Below are 19,763 nucleotides of genomic sequence, written 5' to 3' on the forward strand. Positions count from 1 at the left end.
CTTGGCATGTACACAACGACAGCGGAAGTTTTCCAGAAAACTAGAAAAACGGTTGATAAAGTCATAACGTAGACCAGTAACAAAACATAATGAATAAAGAGAGTAAGGTTTTTTAAAGAAACTGTGGTGCTGCGTTGGTTGGGCATATATGATTTTTATATATTCATAGTAAAAAAAAAAGAAACAATTAACAAAAGGTAACAAAACCGTGTCACTTTCTAATTGAATTACCTAAATTTAAGCAGGTTTTGTCTGAATACCAAGAGACTCAATGTAATAACTTTTTTATTTGTTACCTCCAAGGCATCACATAACAAAGTACTATCCAGTCCTTGCCAAAATATCGGTCTGTCAGCCAAACAGAAAGAAGTAGAAACACTTCGTGACCCATGGCAGTTACTCATACAAACGCAGGTATGTACACATTTGCTTTTCGGGAGTTTAAGAAGAGCACTACTTGTGTTGGTTACGTGTCTGTGAAAACTTCACTCATATGTCAATTCTTAACTTGGTAACAAGCACTTATGCAAAGTCACACCATAAATATAGAATAAAGGGGATTTGTTTCAACACCTTTTAAGTCCTTTTAACTATATCGTAATTATTTCCGAGTTCTGCAGACGGATAATGTAGAAAGGTTCCTCTGCACTTATATGAAATTCTATGCATAAAAGATTCCCGGTTTTCAACGATTCATGAAAAATTAATTACAATTTCCGTGCCAACCGTAAACACGTGGAAAATTTAAAAGCTTTGTTGACTTAGAGCCATCGTTTGAAAACTAACAAAACTTTAAATGTAAGTCGCTTTGTACTGCTTTTTTTTATGCACGTGGATTTTGTCTTAAAGAAATTCCTACACATCTACATTTCCTGTGAGGATGAAATAATGAGTCAGAGTCCCTGTGCAAGTCCGATTTCACAGTCGGCTGCTACATCAACTGAGCCACAACGAACTCTTTAAGGAGTTTGGCAATACAATAGGTTCATGATTTTATTAGTTTTCTGATTTTAAAAGCTGAAAATGAAAATTATTACCATCGACATCTACACGTACTGTTAAAGATTTCCGCGGCCTTAAAATAAAAACAAATCACGGCAAGTCTTACGGCGGATCTTTAAAAACCAGTAATTTTACCTTCCTTAGCCATGTGACCACTTCATGGCATTCAAACGTACTCAATTAATTTTTTTCATTTGCGTACGTTCTAACTCAGTTGGTAACTGAAACGCATTGCACATGAAGTCGAAGTTCAGAGCTAAATGAGCTATATACAATTATTCAAAAAAACATCAATACTTCAGTTCCAATTCCACCGAACTAACAGAGCAATAACTGACTCTTGTTTTAATCAGAGTCCTGAACATGATAAAATAAATCAAACAAGACACAGTCATACTGTAAAGATGAAGAAAAATTTAAGTTTAGATCTAAGCAGCTCAGCAAGGCAATAAATCATTATCAGCTCTTCATTAAATAGCCACAACTTTGAAAATGTACTTAATACATTTATTTTAAGCTATAATTTACAGAGTCAGCTGTTATGGGCTGTCGCTGGAAGATGATGATGATGATGATGACATGAACTCTACTTCATCCACACCTTGTTCTTGTCTACCATTGGTCACTTCCTTTGTCAGATTGTTTGTTAGGATATCCAAACTGGAAGATGCATCTTGCTGTGAAAAAAAAATTTTTCAGGGAAATAAAAATAAGTTAATGAGTAAAAACATTTATTTTGGTCAAACTGCTCCCCCCTTCCACTCACTCCCAACAAGACCCTGGCTTATCAAAGGTTTAGTAGAATGAGATGACTGAGTATTGTCACTGCAATTTTCAGATACAGGAAGCACGAAAAAAGTGATTTAGGATCCTATGTTTAAGAACTGCTGATCTAAGGTTCACATTCTTCACTCTACCACTCAGTTGGACTCATTTCTAGGATGTCTTGGCTTCAACATCTCTACCACACTTTGTAAATGACCAACTTGTTGGCCTCCCAGCAGTCTGGATTGGTAGTGATAAGTGTTCATTTTTACTCAGTTTGTTTATGTATTTACAGCACCAAAGAGGAGACTGTTATGCTTCCTAAGTCTACTCACTCAAGAGAAAAATAATATTTACAAGCTTTATTAAGATCAAATATCCACAAAATTATTATGGTTGTAATTCCCACATTTAAACTTGGATAACTAAAAATTATATCAAGACAATCATTTTTCACCTGTAAAGGTCCAGACTGCACTCCTGGAAGCTGGCTTTGCAAGGAAAATGCTTGACCATTTGTGAGGCCTTATAGAAAGAATGGAAAAGTCAATCTCCGTTATTTATAACTATTTAATGAAACCAACAAATGTACTGATAGAATTACAAAAATAGAAAATGAATTCCCTTGAGTGCAATTTTTATTCAATCTTACCCAGTCCACCAGTAGGCTGCAGCATCTGTGATGCAGAGGCAGACGACTGGACCACTTCCTGAGGAGCTGAACGATCAGCCCCAGGTCCTTCAGTTTCACCAGGCACACCTTCCATGAGTCTCCCTAGCCAGCCAGATCGCATCTCAATATCTTGAGGATATGGTCTACGTGGGTCACCTGTGTGATACATCAGGATGGGTAAATATAATTAGCCATCTGAGGTGGTCTTTTGAGCTGAACATTAAATAAAAAGTCTTGAGGCTGAGCCTTGGAAAGGTTATTGTTTTGCATTCTTAGATAAGCTCTGGATGTTACATCAATAAATTTATCATGCAGTTGTTAATTTCATACCAAATCATGGAAGGACTAGATAACCAAATATCACATCTGCAAGATAAGCATTGCATGACCTTCAGATTACCAACTAAGTTTCCCAAACACCAAGAGCAAGAAAGAAAAGGACATTGATAAGTTAACAGGAAAAAACTTTAGAGCTTTAGCATTCAGATGACAGATTTAATGTTAAAAATGAAAGAACTAAATTCTTCCCAATAGTCTTACAAGAAATAGAACAAAAGGAAATTAATCTATTGAGAAGTATGACTAAACAAACCTGGCATCCATGATACTGGGGCCTCCACAGCATTGCTGCTGCTGATTCGATGAGCATACTTGATAAGGTCTTCAGATGAAACCATTCCTTATCAAAATGAAAGATCATATCAGTCATGCAAAAGAAGAGGCTTCTTTTTCAGAAATTTTCGTGTGTTAATATTTGTCTATTTTTGAGAGGGAAAGGAGAAGATAAAAGGGGCAATTATATTTTTAACCCTTTAACTCCCAAGATCTGATTGTTAATTCTCACCTCTAGCTGCTACACATTTCCTTGTAAATAAGTTATGAGAATTGAGTGTTTGATCAGGATAAAGACTTCTACCTGATACGTTTGAGTACTCTCATTACTTGTTTACCAGATTATTTATGAATATGATAGGGAGAAGTTTCATGTTAATCACTTCTGGAAGTTAAAGGGTTAAAAAACTTTTCATGGTATAGAAATTGATAATTTCATTCTTCTGTTACTATTTCTCTATCTGTTACTACAAATTCAAATTTGAAGAAAGAGTTGAAAGCTTTAGCAATGGCATGGACATATGACAAAGAGGGCTCTAACTCTGACACTAGTTTGCTATCTCACAAGCCAAGGGGGGCAATTCAATTTTGTTCAGATTTTCCTGTCAATTTCTATACTCATTTCTATTCTCTCTCTTACGTACCCAATCCCTTGAACCCTGCCTAACACAGAATAATAAATAAATAGTTACAAAAAAAACTAGAAAGATCTCTACAGTTGAAATAATCCTTTCCATTTACCTTTACTGGCCTGATTAATGGCAGACAACTTTTTCTTTGCTTGAAATAATGCCTGGGACTAAATATAACCAAATGATGTAAGTGTCCCTATTTTTTTATATTTTCAAAGAGTGTGCCATTTGGGTCAGTGGTGAGTAAAGAGTAGTGACCAAGGGGAGATGGGCTACTACCCTTTTTGACAAAATTATAACAAATGCTGACTGCAGGTAAACATGGATGCAAAAAAACTACAGGCAAGCTCTCAAGGACTTAGTTGAAACACAAGACAGATCATTGTCATTCTCAGTATCATGTTCTATTATACAACACTATTTCTTTACACCTGTGTCTTTACCTACCAATATTTTTTCAGCTTCCTTTAGCTGGGATTCAAGGTTAAGTATTTCCCGATCTTTCTTTGATATTTCTTCCCTCACAGTTTGGATTTCCTGTTGTCGTGCTTGCTGCTCCTGAACTTTCTCGATAGCTGCTTGCAGTTCTTTCTCCTTGGAAATAAGTTGATCGACGGCCTGCGCCGAAAAGGCAAAGTAACAAAAATTTAAATTCACTGATGACCTTCCCTTGTCCTTCGTGATTGCGTCTGACAAAGTTTAACCTTAATAAAATAGCTTACCTTTGCTGTTTCTCCTGAATTAGCATCTTGCTTTGTTGTTCGATACAATGAAGTTGCAGACAAACTTTCAAACAATTCTCTACATACAAAAGCGGATGAAACTAAGCATTAATCAACATCTGTCGCGATTATAAACAACCCTGATCTTTTAAAGAACAGAACTCATCGCATTAGAAATGACGCAGAATAACTGATTTAAGAAAATGGTATAACAAGCAACGTACTTGGTTAATTTTTCATAATCATCTAATATCGAATTTATTACATCTTTCGTGCTTCTTTCAGAAGGAAATGCAGCCGCCATTTTGTCTCGATTGGAGTTGAACAGCGGTATCCCTCATAAATAGTTGCAATTGTGGTGTAACTGCCATGTAGTAGTATTAATGAAAACATCATGGCGGACAAAACAGATACCAATGAACAAGCAGAAGGTTCTTTACCTGCAAAAAGCACACCAAAAGATGCCTTGGTCATGGCTGCCATTCTAAAAGAGATGGGAATCAGCGAATACGAGCCAAGAGTTATCAACCAAATGCTAGAATACACATACCGTGAGTTTAAACTGTCACTAACATTTTCAGATGTGATCCACTTCAGGGACAAGGGCATCTGTTTCTATTGATATATTTTTTGTTCAATTTAAGCAATGTTGAATTGAAATAGTGGTAGCAAAAGTGTCATTGCTAAATTTTTACCTTAAACTCAGGATCTGATTAATAATTATCCTGTCAACTTTTACACCTTTCGTTGTACATCAACTAAAAGGATTTGGTTTCAGATCAAGATTATACTCTCTTTTTTATACTTTGGTCAACCATTATGATCTTTTTTTTTGGGATAATGTGACTCGATTGTGAGAATGAGCTGCAGTTTGCTCATTCTCGGTAGTTTTCAGTGTCACTTTTGTAGGGTCATAAATTATTTTCATAAATTTAAGTGGAACTTTTAATATAAAGTGGACACAAGTTAGAGACAAAATATTTTGAATCTGCCTACAGGTTACATTACAACAGTGTTAGAGGATGCTATGGTTTACAGTAAACATGCTGGCAAGAAAGATCTTGATGCAGAAGATGTGCAGTTAGCCATCCAGTCCAGACTGGACCATTCTTATACTAATCCTCCACCTAGAGAGGTATGTTTTGAGATGCACAGCTCATTTTGTCCCTGTTTCCTTTTTTTGAGTACAAGATGTAAGAGACCTACACCATAGCTGCTTATTTCACTATATCTTTGCCAAAATATAACATTCCATGGATACTCTCTATTAGGGGTGGGGAGGATGTACATGTGAAGTTATGAATTAAAATTTTGTGTTCCTAGCAAAAATATTACACCTTAAAAAAGTTTTTGTCAAACATTAAACAAAGAAACAACACTATTTGTGTACTATGTGCCCCCACCTTTTTTTTCATGACATTTTTCCCTTTTTCCAATCTCCTATTAAGCAAGTCCTAAAGTTGTGTACCTCTGCAGAACTGCACTCATAAATGTTAACCTTCAAATTCCAGATACTTTTAAAACATCTTCAAGTCTGTCAGGAAGGGAATTCCCATCCTCATCCATATTTTGGCGGTCTTAAATTGTGTCAGTAGTTGTCATTCAGGATGCACTAAATAGACTGATACATCAGAAGGGATCGAGTCACCATGAAACTGCTTAGGACTTCACCCAGCTTATCTCTTAGCATAAATGTTAGGGTCCTTAGCACTTATCATAACTTTTTACTCCTGTATCTAAGGAAAGTTACATTAGTTACATTAATTTCTTTTATCAGTTTCTGATTGAGATTGCACGGCAGAAGAATCGACACCCTTTACCTCAGATTCAGACAAAGAGTGGTTTACGGCTACCACCTGACCGCTATTGTCTCACCTCAACAAACTACAAAGTCAAGACACAGAAAAAGGTGATGAAGAAAGTTTTAACCCTTTTACTCCCAGATCAAATTTGTAATTCCCTTTACTGTCAACTGTACAATTCTTATCATGTTAGTTCAGAGAATTTAGAATTGGATCAACTAATTATCCCCACATTGATCTCATTCTTTATTCTCATTCTTTATTCTCATCACTTATCTGGTTGATAAATTGTATAAATACTGTAAGGAGAAATTCTGTTTTGGTCACTAGCAGGAGTTAAAGGCTTAATGAAACAGGGTTCCTTATGTGCCTGCACTAAGTCAAGTCTGCTTCTGAAATTTGTGGCTTGTATTGTGTAAGATTATGTGGGTTTGCAGAGCCTGAAACGACTAAAAGTATTGCCATTCCTACCTGGATAGGATGCTAGTTCCGATGACAGATTACCCAATAGCATTTCATCAAATTTCTTTGGCAGTTTTCAGGTACCCAATTCTGCCCAAGACACAATGCAATGATCTGGTCTGGTGTCTAACATGGACCTTTCAATCCCGAGTCTATCAGGCTAACCAGTGTTAATACATTGTGTCCCTGTGCTCTGACCAATGCCTCTAAAATTACTTGTTTTATCTTTTAGCAGCACACTCAGGTTCGTGCCAATCCAGTCGTAGCTCGAACAATCTCTCAGTCAGCTGTATCAACACTCATAAAACCAACACCAGCAACTATTGTAACAGTCAAAATGCCAACTGCTGCTCCAGTCACAGCATCTGCAGGACCTGCAGCAAATACTGCAACAGCTGTCACAGCTGGTGTAGCGGTAAAAAAGGAACCAACAGGGACCACTGTGGTACAGAAACAGGCAACAGTGGCTACAGGAACCCCAGCAATACAGGTGTGATGTTCTATAACCAGACATTATTTTTATTGTAGCTGCCTACCTACCAGGAAACTTGTTGCTTGGACAAATTACACTGATGGTTTTCCCTGTAACACATACTCATTTAGATGGAAAACTTATTTCACAATGACTGAATTGTTACCATAGTTCTTCAGTCTCACATTGTTTGCAGTGCCATTACAAACTGTTATGTCAAAAAATTCAAATGAACCTACAATGTGCATCAAAACTCTCAAATGGGCCATGTGTGCCAACTGTACAATGAAATGTAGTATTTATTATTGAACAGTTGCCACATTATTAAGAAAATTTGGTAAAAATGACTGTCCATGATTAAAAAAATAAAAATTTTGGTGGAATTTGAATCTAATCTGATGTGCTTATAGTATACCCTTTCTTATGCTAAAATACTTCCATAATTGGCTTTTTCAGCAAATACTTCTAACCATCAGTAAACTGTTTCTGGCTCTTTGTCTCACATCCTTCAGCTTATGCAGGGCATAAACTAACAAGGTAATTTGGTATTATCAACATAGTTGATATCATAAATTGGTCACCCTAAAGAGTTTCAAAGCTTGACATTTTGAGTGTTAGCCCTTTGCCATAGTGAATGGAGGAATTGTGGGTTGTGTGTTTTCCTCCATTTGCTCTGACAAAGGGCTAATGCTTGAAATGCCAGCTTTGAAACTCTTTATTGTGGCCAATTTACGTCATCAACTCAGTTGATGATACTAAATTACCCTGATACACTCTCCCACCAAGGCAGCACCACAGTTTCTTTAGAAACCTACCCCCTTTATTCATAAACTCACAAGCCAACCAGACAAGTTGTAAGATATATTTGATGATGTCAGGAAAATCCAACAAAATTATTTGTGTTTCTCTTCAGGTGAAAATTGAACCAGGAGTGACTGTCACTAAAAGTCAGCCTATCGCAGGTGTGCCAGCTGCAGCTAAAGCCTCTCAAAGTACAGGCAACCCAGCTTCAATGCTCACAGTGTCAGCACTTCCAAGCATGGATGAAACAGTTGCCAGCACCCAGCAACCATTGATAACTCCACTTAAGCGAAAACATGAAGATGAAGATGATGATTATGACACATAACTATATGTTTCAAGTTTCCCTTGAAGTTGTGGGAGGGAATGCATAGGAAGGTCAATTTTTTAGCTTGACTGGTTTGCTTTGTTCTGTAGTCTTACCCTTGTACATAACACGCTCATCTGAATCCCTGTCTCACAACATTTAAGCTAAGTTAATTCAATAATATTTCATATTGTGTAACTGTGCATATATCCCAAAACAAACATTAAAGATCTTAGGATGTTTAAAGAATATCATTAAGGTCAACTCTGGTGGCAGCCCAAGGAATTCTTCTATCTTTCAGTCAGAACTGCCTGTTTAAAACAATACAGTGACTAATAGCCAACCATTACAGCAAGGTACATTTGCATTAGAGGGAAAAGATTTGATCAGAGAATTGTATGCAAATGAATTAGAAAATAAGAAATCTTGCTTCAAAGGCATCAAGAACTGCCACAGTCTCTTTATTTACCAGGTAATATACAACTGTCTGCTTGTTCCTGGTTCAAACTATTTTCTGTACAAAAATAAAGGGAAGAAGGGGATTAAGGTAAATGGTAAACCTGAGCAAAACACAAGTTTGTAAATTCAAGGAGAACTTAACCCTTTAACTCTCAAAAGTGATTAACATGTAACTTCTGCCTGTAATATCTAAACATCATCCAGCAAACAGGTCATGAGGATACTCAAAACTTATCAGTTAGAAGCTGTTGTCTTGATCTAATACCATATTCACATAACTAATTTGTGAGGAAATGTGTAGCTGCTAGAAAGGAGAATTAACAACCAGATCTTGGGAGTTAAAGGGTTAACATTCTTTTATACTTTTGTTCAGCGGAAAAGAGAACATGAATCAGCTTGAGAACAGAGACAAATAAAGTTAGGAGAGATTCATCAGATTATTAAGGTTCACAGTATCAACATTGAGAGAGTACCCCTGCATGTAAGTCCTTTGTTGAGCACAAAACATCTGGACTTAAAATATTGCCACCAGTAACAATGCTGCCACAATGGTAACTAGTATGAACAAAATCCACCCCCAAGATTTCCAGGGATTTTCTTCTTTCTTGGGATCCAACTCTGTGGAAGCTGTCCTTTCCTTGGCATCAAAATGACAGGGAGTCTTCCTTTTTGAAGGATCCAATTTCAAGGATTTGGTGACGACCTGTTCTATGCCCCTGTATCTCCAGTTCTGAACCCAACTGTTGTGTCTGAGAATTCGTAGACCTGCGCGAAGGGCAACCTCCTTACACACCCTGCATCTTTGCCCCCGTCGTCTGAGTTCCGACGACCAGAACTCATCTCTTGGAAACAACCTATGACAGCAGGTGCATGCTGTATCAGCTCGAGGAAAATAAACATTTCCTTTATCAGGTATGATGTTAAGAGGAAGAAGTGCATTCTTCTCGTATTCGTCAAAATACCTTTTGGTTTTACATCGAACGAAATCAGCGTATCTCTCGGATGCTATTCGTAGGCGAATCTGATCAGCACCTTGTAAGATACCCTTCAACTTGTCGTACAAACTGAACATGGCCAATGTATCAACAATACAATATTGTATTAACTCATTTGACAAAGGTCTCTTCTTCCATATTTCTTCATCATTCTTCAACAAAAACCTTCCCTCATCCTTCATTTTGATTAAATTTTCATCACCGACGTACAACTCAAGGCAGCGACGAAAACCGAAAATGCTCTCCACTTGATCATTTGGTCTTTGATTACGATGAGAGTGGCCCGCACCGAAGAAGGTCTGACCAGTCGCTGAGTCGTTTTCACGACGGTAGAGGATTTCAAGGAGCTGCAGATCCAAAATACCTGTCAGTCTTACGTTAAACTGATGCCAGAGAGCATCTGAATCCTCTCGGCAATCAAACATCAGCTTCGTGCACGACTTGTCTTCAAGGATTTGACTCAGTCCACCACTGAATGTAAACTTTCCCAACTTATAGACATCAAATATGTAGACTTCTTCCTCAGTTGCGACTGCTATAATTGTAAGTGCTCCATGTCTACTCAAAGAAACTCCTTCACAATCAACAGCTAGAAACCGTGAGCTATTATGTTCTAATTTCCGTTTGAGGTTATAAATAGTATCCTTCAAACTTCTCTGTTCATCGACAACTTTGTAGTAATTTTTCATCTTGCTTGTCGTTCACGATTTCCACTCAAGCAAAAATGTTGCTGCCTACCTTCTTTGAGACCTTATTTTTAGGTTTAGAGCGAATCCGAGTTTTCTTGAAACCACTTCGTCGAGTGAACGAGTTCCAAGAATTCATCAGTTTCCACTTTCACTTCCGGCGGCCATTTTTCTTTTGTTTACATTGGGGAGGAGGGGGTTGGGAGCTTGCAGGAAGAAGGATGCTCTCAGTATTAACAAAAAGGTGCAGAGATTGTCGTTAAAGAATGGCCTTAAACTTGGGTCATATGGTAAGAAGCAAAGTGTTGTAGTTTGGATCTACTGCAGAATATCGTGGTGCCTTGATTGATGCTGGTTGTGGAGCAGAATAACATGGAGTTGAAAGTGAAATTTTGCCATGTCTAAACTCAAACAGAATATGAAACAGAATTCTAGCCGTTGATTTTGAAGATGTCAATCTGTCTCTGCTGTGCATTTTGAGTTGTAATTATGAATGTTAAAGTGAAAGGAGTCCAGCGTGGTCTAACTCCCCTATTTTCAAACTAAAACGCCTGTTGAACCTCAAGGGAATGCATTGACCTTGACGAGACATACCCATCTACTTGGGTTCTTGCACTAAGTAAAAACGCGATGTGCATACATAAGGCGGATGAACAAGGCAGAATACTTACTAACATTCATTTCTATGTGCAGACGACATAATTACTAATAACTAAACATTTCATATGACCGCAAATCACAACAAGCGAAACAAATGCTACCAGGCTTTATCACGTACAGGTCATTTATTTTTTTACCCCAAAATCAAACGCCATTTTATTGTTTTAGTTATCATGGTTGATGACATTTGAGATACCTTAGAAAAATTATCGCCATATCTATGAGACCTACAAATATAATCGTATGTTTCAAGCTTTATACAGTACTTTCTGGATATTTGCATTTTTAGGCGAGGCAACAAATTTGAACCACCGCGCAAGTCACCTTCCCTTAGAGGCAGTCATCGGCAGTCACTACTATTTATGGAGATTATTCATATAACTGAAAAGCTCACACTAATTATAGAAATTATTCGTGTTCATTCGGAAACGCGCAATCCAAAAAAATGGGATATAATATAGAAACCATAAAACTAGCGACCCTTTACTAACTAAGAGCGTAATCGATTTGTCTTACTTCAATAAAAAACATCGAAACATGCCAAGCTCGAGTCTCTAAGCGAGCGCTTGACTGACTTCGTGTGAACAGTGGTTTTAAAAAATGCTACCGACGGGAATGCTTAAATTCATTGTGAAGACAAGTTCTAGTATTCGATTCTTCAGTACAATTTTCTTATTTATGATTTAAAGATATTTAAGTTAGTTCTTCCTGATAATTATAAAAATTAATTATACGCTTAATTTACCTTTTCGCTAGAAGTAGAAGAACCAAAAATAACAATAACATAGCTACACACGATAAAGAAAGCCATCCTGGCTATTCGCTTCTCTCTTTCGTCGTACATCTGCTCGGCGTTTTATTTCCTTACATACCCTGCACTTCTGCTCATTATTCTTTAGTTGTGTTTTGGTGAACTCTTCTCGTGGAAATAGTCTCTTGCAACGAGTACATTTAGTGTCAGCAGGCGGAAAAGAAAGAGTTCCTTCGTCCGGGATGATGTCGAGTGGAAGCAATGCATTGGTTTCGAAATCGTCGAAAGATCTTCTCGTTTTGCTTCGATACAGATCAACATACTTCTCGGAGGCAACGCGTAGACGAGCCCCCTCTCTTTCTTCCACATCTTTCATATTCTCGTACAATCGGAACATCGCCATTGTATCTACGATACAGTACTGAATTAACTTATCAGGTAGAGGCCTTTTCTCCCACACTTCAGTGTCCCTCTTTAACAATTTACTTCCTTCATCCTTCATCTTAAGCAAATCTTCATCCTTTAGATACAGCTCGAGGCAGCGACGAAAACCATAAATGCTTTCAACTTCATCTGTTCTCTGGCTTCGAGTTTTATGCTTAGTGCGGGAAAGCTCATGGCTGTTAGCTGTGTCATTTTTACGGCGGTAAAGGATTTCAAGCAACTGAAGATCCAACACTCCCGTTAGCCTGACATTCAACTGATGCCAGAGTGCATCTGAATCTTGCCGACAATCAAACATCAGCTTCGTACATGACTTGTTGTCCAGGATTTCACGAAGTCCACTTCGGACTGTCGCGCGTTTTCCCAGCTCCAAAACATCAAATATGTAGACTTTCTCCTCGGTAGCAACTGTTATTATAGTAAGTGTACCTTTTCTGCTGAGATCAACACCTTCACAATCAACCGCTAAGAGTGCGTTATGCTCTATTTTCTGTCTGAGTTCGGATATGGCGACTTTGAGACTAGGATCGTTATTAACCAGTTTATAATCATACTTGCTGGCCATTCTGTTTGGTTTTACATAAGCAAAGCTGCCAATTGTGCATTCGTAGAAAGTGTTCATTAATATTAATATTTTGTTTCTCATTGGTCAGCTTTGTCCGGCCTTGTTTTCTCACTCCACCCCTGCAGCGTTCTGCCAAATGCGTCTTTGATGGGGGTGGGGTAACTAGGTAAAACACGTTCACTACGGTTTAGTGAAGAGACAAATGATAAGAAATCAAGAGGTTGACTCTATAGTCCTCGATGTGTTTAATCATACGCCTTAAGAAAAACTTGAGCTGAGGAAAGATACCGAGGGCTCAAACTCATTCCCTCTTGCAGTAAGTACAATGACCATTGGTGATATTTCTTGGTAAAATGTTCTCCCGTTTTAAAAATGTTCATAAACAGGCCAAACGTTATTAACAGCTAGTGGGCCGGTTACGTATTTTCAAAGCAAGAATTTGTAGAATCAATAATACACAACGGGCCAGGTCAGGTGCCGCGAGCCCTAAGGAGTCTCTTTTTTCCTGTGATTTGCTTTCTAATAAACAGCCGTCCTTTTTGGAAGGGATACTTTCCGTCTTTGCTGTCAGGTATGAGCTTTGTTTAAATTAAAAATTCAAATGAGCCGATGAAAGGATTGTCTCTGATCCTCTGTCACTCAGAAGCTATCTGTCATATTCAATGGCCATCAGGAGAAGGGAGGGGAGGGAGGAATCACAATCAGCGGAAATAAATATTGTTTTCTCAGAACTCATGACTCAAGAGGTTCCAAGAAAGCTGTCGTACTTTCCTTTCGCAAGACGGGCTTTCATCAAATCAGGGCAAAAATTCAAGTGAAATCAAGAATGGCGTGCAAGATCTCAAGTGATTTCAGACTGATCGACGATGAAGCTGGTCTGGAAGATGCTCTTCATGGGCTTAAACGAGAAATTAGCGATAACTCTCGCTTTATAGCTGTTGATTGTGAAGGTGTTAACCTGAGCAGGAAGGGAGCGCTCACCATCATAACAGTCGCAACGGAAGATAAAGTCTACATATTCGATGTTCTCAAACTAGAGCAAGCAGTTTTTTCCTTTGGCCTTGGCGAAATCCTGGAAGATAAATCGATTGGGAAGCTGATGTTTGATTGTCGGGAAGATTCAGACGCCCTGTGGCATCAATTTAACATAAAATTGACGGGAGTGTTGGATCTTCAGCTGCTTGAAATCCTCTACCGCCGTGAGAATGACACAGCTACTCGCCACGAACCTTTTAGCGCAGGGTACACACGTCGGAGCCACAGACCCTACGAAGTAGAGAGCATCTATGGTTTTCGTCGTTGTCTTGAGCTGTACGTTCAGGATGATGATTTGATCAAGGTGAAAAATGGGGGAAAAATTCTTATGAAGAAAGACTATGGAGTTTGGAAAAAAAGACCCTTATCGGATGAATTGATGGAGTACTGCATCGTGGATACAACGGCGATGTTCAAGTTGTACGAGAAAATGAAAGATGTAAAAGAAAGAGAAGAGGCTCGTCTCCGAGTGGCATCTGAGAAATACGCTAATCTCTATCGGCAGAAATCCGTGAGGTTCTTCGATGATTACGAGATGAATGCGTTGCTTCCACTCGATATAATCCCAGAGAAAGGGAAACTTTATTTTCCGCACGCCAATACCGAATGTGTCGAATGTTTGCGACGGTTTCCACGAGAGGAATTCAGTAATACTCAGCTAAGAAACGGAGAGCCGAAATGCAGGGTGTGCAAGGAGATAAAGCTGAGAGAAGACGAAAAGAATAGCAGAGAAATGCAAAACTTCCTCCGTTTTGAAGTCTTTTCCCGATATAGCGACGATGATTTTATCTGTGGCGATAGCGACGATGAATACTCAGTCTTCTGGTAATGCAGAGAACTCTAGACCCCAGTTGAGAATCCAAAACCTTGTGATTCACTTTAGCGAATTTAAAACTTTGTTCCTGAATTCAAAAGGAGTAGCGCTAAACTATTCGTAATTAGCCAGTTGTGTCATTTTTGATTGTTTTACATATCTAACATATTAGTGCCGCAGTTTTCCGTGATAACCGTGGCCTGTATCTACTGACGAATCATGCAAACATAAACGTACTTCATTTAAAGTAATTTAGATGTGACACTGAGTCACGGCCATCACAGTTACATTACCATCAAATTATATTTCTATGTAGAACAGTGTTAGGATGTGTCAAAATGGTCGTCGAAGGCCCGCACAAAGGATGGTTACCAGTTACAGTTTAGATTGGGCTAGTAGCACAGATTTACTAATTTACTTCTTTAAGTATAATAATAATAAGTGTTATGTTCTCCAGAATTCTGTGTCAGGAATGACTGAAGCCAAATTTCGTTGAACTGTGGTTGATACAAGTTGGAGAATCCGGTACAGCTTTTGCAACACATATCAGATTAAGTAATGTCATTTAAACCACGTCAGACTCGTCCTACGACGTTTCCACGCTCAATGCGTGGCAATACGAATGCGAGACTGCAATTTTGCTACTGAACGCAATAACTGACCTCACAAGACACCCAATTAAATGATTCGATAAAATTAGCATTGTTATAAAGTCTTACTATTCAAAGTTAACCTTTTCTTTATTATAATCACATAACTAACGATTACTTATTGGACCTCCTTCATATAACAAATTTGAACGCGTTCTTTTTTTAAGAATTAAAACTCTGATTCTGCTTTTGACTTAAGTGGTACGATTTGAAGTAAAATTAAGGCACGAGGTTCAGGAGTTGTTCAGTATTTGCACAGAACCATGTAACTTTCGGATTTGTCAAAATAGAACTTCAGAAAATAACTTAATCTTAGTTTTTTTCATTGAAATTAGAAATGTTTGAATAGATCTCCAAACTTTGTGGGGCATGTTTCTGTTATTTCCTGCACACAATTGTATATATAAGGACAGTATCTCTCCCTTTTCGTTACTCCATGAGATCATAGCACTTTATCAGCGTTCTGTGTAGTTAAACCGAAATATAGCTTGAGCTCCGACGAACCATGGACGGAATGGCACTATATAAAACCACACCTAAAGTTAAGAAGCCTGCAGTGCAGGCGTCTTATTAGAGCGAGCTAACATTATAAGCTCGCGATTGTTTACCGAACCGGCCATATTTGATTTCGAGTTAGAGTGGACGGTGGGGGTAGAGGGCAGGGAAAGGGCGAGGAGAAATGAGCAGATAACCAATCAAAATTAGTTAAATTAAAAACCGGAAGCATTGTCTTCTGACAAAAACAAACATACGTAGAGCCAATAAGTGAAACGGTGAGGCAGTTTTTTTTTCAGCCTGAAAAGAAATGGCATCGACAAAACCTCCTCCGCGGTCACAAATATGAGCTGATTTTTGCTGCACTCTAGATTTTCTGAACGAAAATCCTTGAGTATGACTGCCATTAATCTATTTGACAATTTTTTTTTCCATTTGATCGTAAACGATACTTGGAAGTAACAAACAACTGCACTCGAAGGTTTACCCGCCATAATTTATTTGATGCAAACCGGAAAACTCTGGTGAAATGGTGTGGGTATTTTTTTCATCAACGAAAAAAATGGCTTCACCAAAATGTTCTCTGCTGAGGCAAATACGAGTTGATATTTGCCGCATTCTATATCCTCCAAATGACAACCCGTGAGCGTAGCTACAGTTAATCCGATCGAAGATGCTCATTCCATTATGATCTTTAACTATACGATGAAGCGAACAAACGACAACTACGCTCGAAGGTTTACCGTCATTATTTCTTTCATAAATACCAACCCTGAAATATCAGGCTTTTCCAAAAGCTAGTTGGCAACATGGTCAGTAAATCCTTTCCAGGAACCAGCATAGAAACTGCTTCTTTTTGTTCCGACATTAAATTCCGAAAGACAATTAAGTGTTTCCTCGATAGTAGAATAAAAACTAACAAGTTCACAATCAGAGTTTGCCATCTTTCTCTTTCTCTTTCTCCAGCAGGAGCGAAATGTCAGAATGACGCTCAAATGACACATTTGGCTTGTGATTGACAGCTGGAGCCTCACCGCACCAATCAGGAACTCCGTTCGAGGGCGAACGGATTTTTGAGAAAATAACAACGACTTCAGGTAGACGTAATCTTCACCTTCACCTTGATTAAGTATTACTCCTTTACGGTATAATTGCCTCAAGACTTAACAATTTGATAAACTTTGCCAAAAGTAACAATAGCTTTCTCTTAAAATAAATTTTTGAAAACTGCTCTCATAATTCTGGGGTAACAGTTCCTGATTTCTGAGGGTTCCTGCTCTCAGTCATACTGGTATTCTTCAATCCTTTTTAGTTGCCGAGTCCTTGAGCGTTTGGCATTCTCAGCCGCTACTGCACGTGCGCTACTTGTGGTGAAAAAATCCCCTGGTTTGGATGCATTGCTCACCGGAGCATCAGGGAGTGGGGATGACTGTCCTTCAGCGACGACAAGGCGTACTTCATCCACTCTCTGGGAAACCGTATTCTTAATGACGGGTGTGAGTTGTAATAGGGTCAGATAACCAGTGATTTGTGCCAGTCGCATCACGGATACAGAGTCATCAGTGGTTCTCAAGTGTTCCACAGACTCTACAAACAGACGGCGCCGCATGCGTTCCGATGCCAAGGGACAGATGTTATCGATAGCTTCAGCATATTCAATATCGGTCATAAACCCAGGCCTCCTTCCTGGTTGTTGCAGCAGTTTAACTTCCATTTCTTGAAAGCGAGGTTCTCTGTACTTCAGAATGATGTACAGGAAATACTCGGACACCAGTTCTTTAGAAATCTTGTTTTCGCTGAAGGAGGTGTAGCCCATTGAGAACTGCTCAATGTCTTCCTCATTCATGAAGGGATAAACAACTTGAGCAAAAATCCTGATGTCTTTGACGGCCAACCACTCAACCAGATCGATAAACTCATTTATCAGAAGGATGTAACGAACCACAACTGGGTCCAAGCTGCCACACATCGCCTGAGCAAACAACTGAATGTTCTTGTTGCCCGAGGCAAACTTGATCACACTTGTGAAGAAATCAAACACAGCTAGAAATGTGACATCTGGAACAAGATATCGTTCGTGGAAGAAAGAGTACAGCGTATCCACAACTGAAACAATTTGTTCATCTTCCACTGCGTAATCATCCTGCCAGATAAGTGAAGAGTAAAACTGCTCAATGATGGACGATACACGATCCTGAGAAAGAGCCCTTGGTATCTGTCTTCTAATTGATGTCCTTGAGTAGTAATCATCCCAGAGGAACTTGTATGTCGTGGTCAGGTGTTGTTGTTCTTTCAAGATGGACTCTTCTCCGTAAGTTACAGTGCTGTTTGAAATCGCCGACATCGCTCGGACGCTCTCGGGAGTTTCGGTTACAAGAACAGGAGGTTTTTCCTCACGTGATATGTGCACTGTTGGCCTGATGATCTTTATGTGGGTACAGTTATGAGGCAATGAAACAACCTTGTGATCTGTAACTTTGTGAGGACAGAGTAGAGTTGTCTCACCACAACTTGCACAAAACTTGGCATCTTTAAACTCGTGATAGTTCTTTCCCTGGTTGCAGGAGTAGTACATCATTGCTGAGTACTTGCTCAGGATTCTTTCGTGTGAAATAAATGGATCTTGATTATGTGCACTGTTCATGATCTTCACAAAGTCAATCTCGTCATCGTCTTCAGGTGCATCTGGTTTCCTTTCCTTTTCTCCTTCCATGAAAAACATGCTTTTCTTTCTCTCTTTCTTTTCGTTGGTTTCTCTTTCTATCCTCTTAGCTTCCTCCTCAAGTTCGGCCAACTGATCTTCAAGACTAGACCTTTGAATCTCAATGAGCTGAAATTCGTTTTCAATATCAGCAATACTCTTTTTAAATCTTTCCTTGACTTTGTGCAGCTCCTCTTCCAGTTTCACTCTCATTTCGTGTTCATCATCTGGTGTTGCACGAAAGTTACTTCCACTGCTCTTCAAGTCAACTTCTTCTGTTGGCAAAGCCTTATTCTCCTCCAAGAAGAGTTCATATTCCTCAATAACTAAATTCTGCATGGTAAGGAGTTGCTCTTCCAGAAGCTTAGCATTAGATATTTCTTGAATGAGTTGAGCTCTCCTTGTTAGAACAGCTGGTTTTTGAGGCTTATTATCGAACACTGTTGAATCATTAAATGCTTCTTCAAGGGCGTCATAACCTTCTTTAAACTTTTCAAGGAATTTGTTCCTTTCCTTAGCTTGAGTGAGATCCTCTTTAAGACCTGAAATGCGTTTTTCGTAACGGTCTTTAGCCGCTTGTTGCATCATCTGTTCATATTGGACGCTTGTTTCAAGTTTCCTCTGCTCGAGATTCTGGTTTTCCATTTCGATTTCCATGTTGTAAATCTTATCACTGCACTCTTTAAGTGATTTTTTAAGTTGCTCGATGGTTTTATTAGCCTCTTCCAATTGTTGATCTTTCTCAGCAAGTTTGTTTTCTAATGCATTAATGGCTTCTTTTAGCTGGTCTGCGTTTTTATCGCGTTCCTCAAAAACTCGATTAACAAGTACGAAATAAGGAATGCGTTGAATATAAGTCGTCTTGCTTTTCCCTTTTTTAGGTGCTGCTGTAGTGTATTCATTGCTATACACAGCTTCGTATAGTTCATCCCGAAGCATCTTCAAAACTTTCTTATAAACTCCCAACTCTGGAATTAGTTCATCATAGACATGAAAACATGTTGTCATCCGTTCTTCGGAAAGTCCTTTCTTTGGCGTATCTTCGACAAGAAGGACTTCATACCTCGTGGCAGGTGACCTAGATGATAAAGCTCTTCTTTCAAAATCCATAATATGCGTGAAATAGCTTGAAGATTCTCACAAAATACTACACTGTTAACATTGTAATCTAACCGCCATGTTTGTTTTCCTGTTGCTATAAACGAAAATTCTGGTAGTCTGGAATCTAGTAAATCGCTGACCGTCTAAAGATTTTGAA

The 19,763-nt window shown here is 38.7% G+C and overlaps 6 protein-coding genes across 7 annotated transcripts; 2 read left to right on the plus strand and 4 right to left on the minus strand.

The window, feature by feature from the left end:
• Nucleotides 1-271: 271 nt before the first annotated feature.
• LOC113676312 (mediator of RNA polymerase II transcription subunit 4) lies at nucleotides 272-4,732 on the minus strand. The gene is made up of 8 exons (XM_027192960.2): nucleotides 4,631-4,732; nucleotides 4,407-4,485; nucleotides 4,132-4,302; nucleotides 3,794-3,851; nucleotides 3,033-3,119; nucleotides 2,420-2,596; nucleotides 2,225-2,292; nucleotides 272-1,679 (listed from the first exon to the last, which is right to left on the minus strand). The coding sequence occupies exons 1-8, from the start codon at nucleotides 4,708-4,710 to the stop codon at nucleotides 1,542-1,544; spliced, it is 858 nt and encodes a 285-aa protein (XP_027048761.2). The 5' UTR covers nucleotides 4,711-4,732; the 3' UTR covers nucleotides 272-1,541.
• Nucleotides 4,244-9,146, plus strand: LOC113676317 (transcription initiation factor TFIID subunit 9B). 2 transcript variants are annotated; one of them, XM_027192965.2, is made up of 5 exons: nucleotides 4,244-4,957; nucleotides 5,405-5,541; nucleotides 6,184-6,315; nucleotides 6,903-7,160; nucleotides 8,056-9,146. In XM_027192965.2, the coding sequence occupies exons 1-5, from the start codon at nucleotides 4,801-4,803 to the stop codon at nucleotides 8,269-8,271; spliced, it is 900 nt and encodes a 299-aa protein (XP_027048766.2). In that variant the 5' UTR covers nucleotides 4,244-4,800; the 3' UTR covers nucleotides 8,272-9,146. The 2 variants fall into 2 exon arrangements, with proteins under 2 accessions (XP_027048766.2, XP_089065934.1); XM_089209808.1 differs by having other exon boundaries at nucleotides 4,697-4,957; nucleotides 6,906-7,160.
• Nucleotides 8,687-10,891, minus strand: LOC113676316 (piRNA biogenesis protein EXD1). The gene has a single exon (XM_027192963.2). The coding sequence runs from the start codon at nucleotides 10,391-10,393 to the stop codon at nucleotides 9,224-9,226; it is 1,170 nt and encodes a 389-aa protein (XP_027048764.2). The 5' UTR covers nucleotides 10,394-10,891; the 3' UTR covers nucleotides 8,687-9,223.
• Nucleotides 10,892-11,156: 265 nt separating this feature from the next.
• Nucleotides 11,157-12,860, minus strand: LOC113676170 (piRNA biogenesis protein EXD1-like). Its single transcript, XM_089209807.1, has one exon. The coding sequence runs from the start codon at nucleotides 12,808-12,810 to the stop codon at nucleotides 11,839-11,841; it is 972 nt and encodes a 323-aa protein (XP_089065933.1). The 5' UTR covers nucleotides 12,811-12,860; the 3' UTR covers nucleotides 11,157-11,838.
• A 186-nt stretch (nucleotides 12,861-13,046) lies between these two features.
• LOC113676161 (piRNA biogenesis protein EXD1) lies at nucleotides 13,047-15,614 on the plus strand. Its single transcript, XM_027192779.2, has one exon. It carries the CDS (start codon nucleotides 13,637-13,639, stop codon nucleotides 14,672-14,674), a length of 1,038 nt encoding a protein of 345 aa, XP_027048580.2. The 5' UTR covers nucleotides 13,047-13,636; the 3' UTR covers nucleotides 14,675-15,614.
• A 668-nt stretch (nucleotides 15,615-16,282) lies between these two features.
• On the minus strand, nucleotides 16,283-19,719 carry LOC113676338 (uncharacterized). Its single transcript, XM_027192989.2, has one exon. The coding sequence runs from the start codon at nucleotides 19,613-19,615 to the stop codon at nucleotides 17,084-17,086; it is 2,532 nt and encodes an 843-aa protein (XP_027048790.2). The 5' UTR covers nucleotides 19,616-19,719; the 3' UTR covers nucleotides 16,283-17,083.
• Nucleotides 19,720-19,763: the final 44 nt, after the last annotated feature.

Source organism: Pocillopora damicornis, chromosome 6, assembly GCF_964200805.1.
Source record: "Pocillopora damicornis chromosome 6, jaPocDami1.2, whole genome shotgun sequence".
NCBI classification, from domain to species: Eukaryota; Metazoa; Cnidaria; class Anthozoa; order Scleractinia; family Pocilloporidae; genus Pocillopora; species Pocillopora damicornis.

What these genes read in the sequence shown, in the direction of transcription:
- LOC113676312 (XM_027192960.2), bottom strand. Translation starts at nt 4,710, where the DNA reads ATGGCGGCTGCATTTCCTTCTGAAAGAAGCACGAAAGATGTAATAAAT. An exon ending in AGGAAGCTGAAAAAATATTG is followed by an intron (nt 3,852 to 4,131) that starts GTAGGTAAAGAC and finishes GGTTATATTTAG; the next exon opens with TCCCAGGCATTATTTCAAGC. An exon ending in GCAGCCTACTGGTGGACTGG is followed by an intron (nt 2,293 to 2,419) that starts GTAAGATTGAAT and finishes TCTTTCTATAAG; the next exon opens with GCCTCACAAATGGTCAAGCA.
- LOC113676317 (XM_027192965.2), top strand. Translation starts at nt 4,801, where the DNA reads ATGGCGGACAAAACAGATACCAATGAACAAGCAGAAGGTTCTTTACCT. An exon ending in AATGCTAGAATACACATACC is followed by an intron (nt 4,958 to 5,404) that starts GTGAGTTTAAAC and finishes ATCTGCCTACAG; the next exon opens with GTTACATTACAACAGTGTTA. An exon ending in CTAATCCTCCACCTAGAGAG is followed by an intron (nt 5,542 to 6,183) that starts GTATGTTTTGAG and finishes TTCTTTTATCAG; the next exon opens with TTTCTGATTGAGATTGCACG.
- LOC113676316 (XM_027192963.2), bottom strand. Translation starts at nt 10,393, where the DNA reads ATGAAAAATTACTACAAAGTTGTCGATGAACAGAGAAGTTTGAAGGAT.
- LOC113676170 (XM_089209807.1), bottom strand. Translation starts at nt 12,810, where the DNA reads ATGGCCAGCAAGTATGATTATAAACTGGTTAATAACGATCCTAGTCTC.
- LOC113676161 (XM_027192779.2), top strand. Translation starts at nt 13,637, where the DNA reads ATGGCGTGCAAGATCTCAAGTGATTTCAGACTGATCGACGATGAAGCT.
- LOC113676338 (XM_027192989.2), bottom strand. Translation starts at nt 19,615, where the DNA reads ATGGATTTTGAAAGAAGAGCTTTATCATCTAGGTCACCTGCCACGAGG.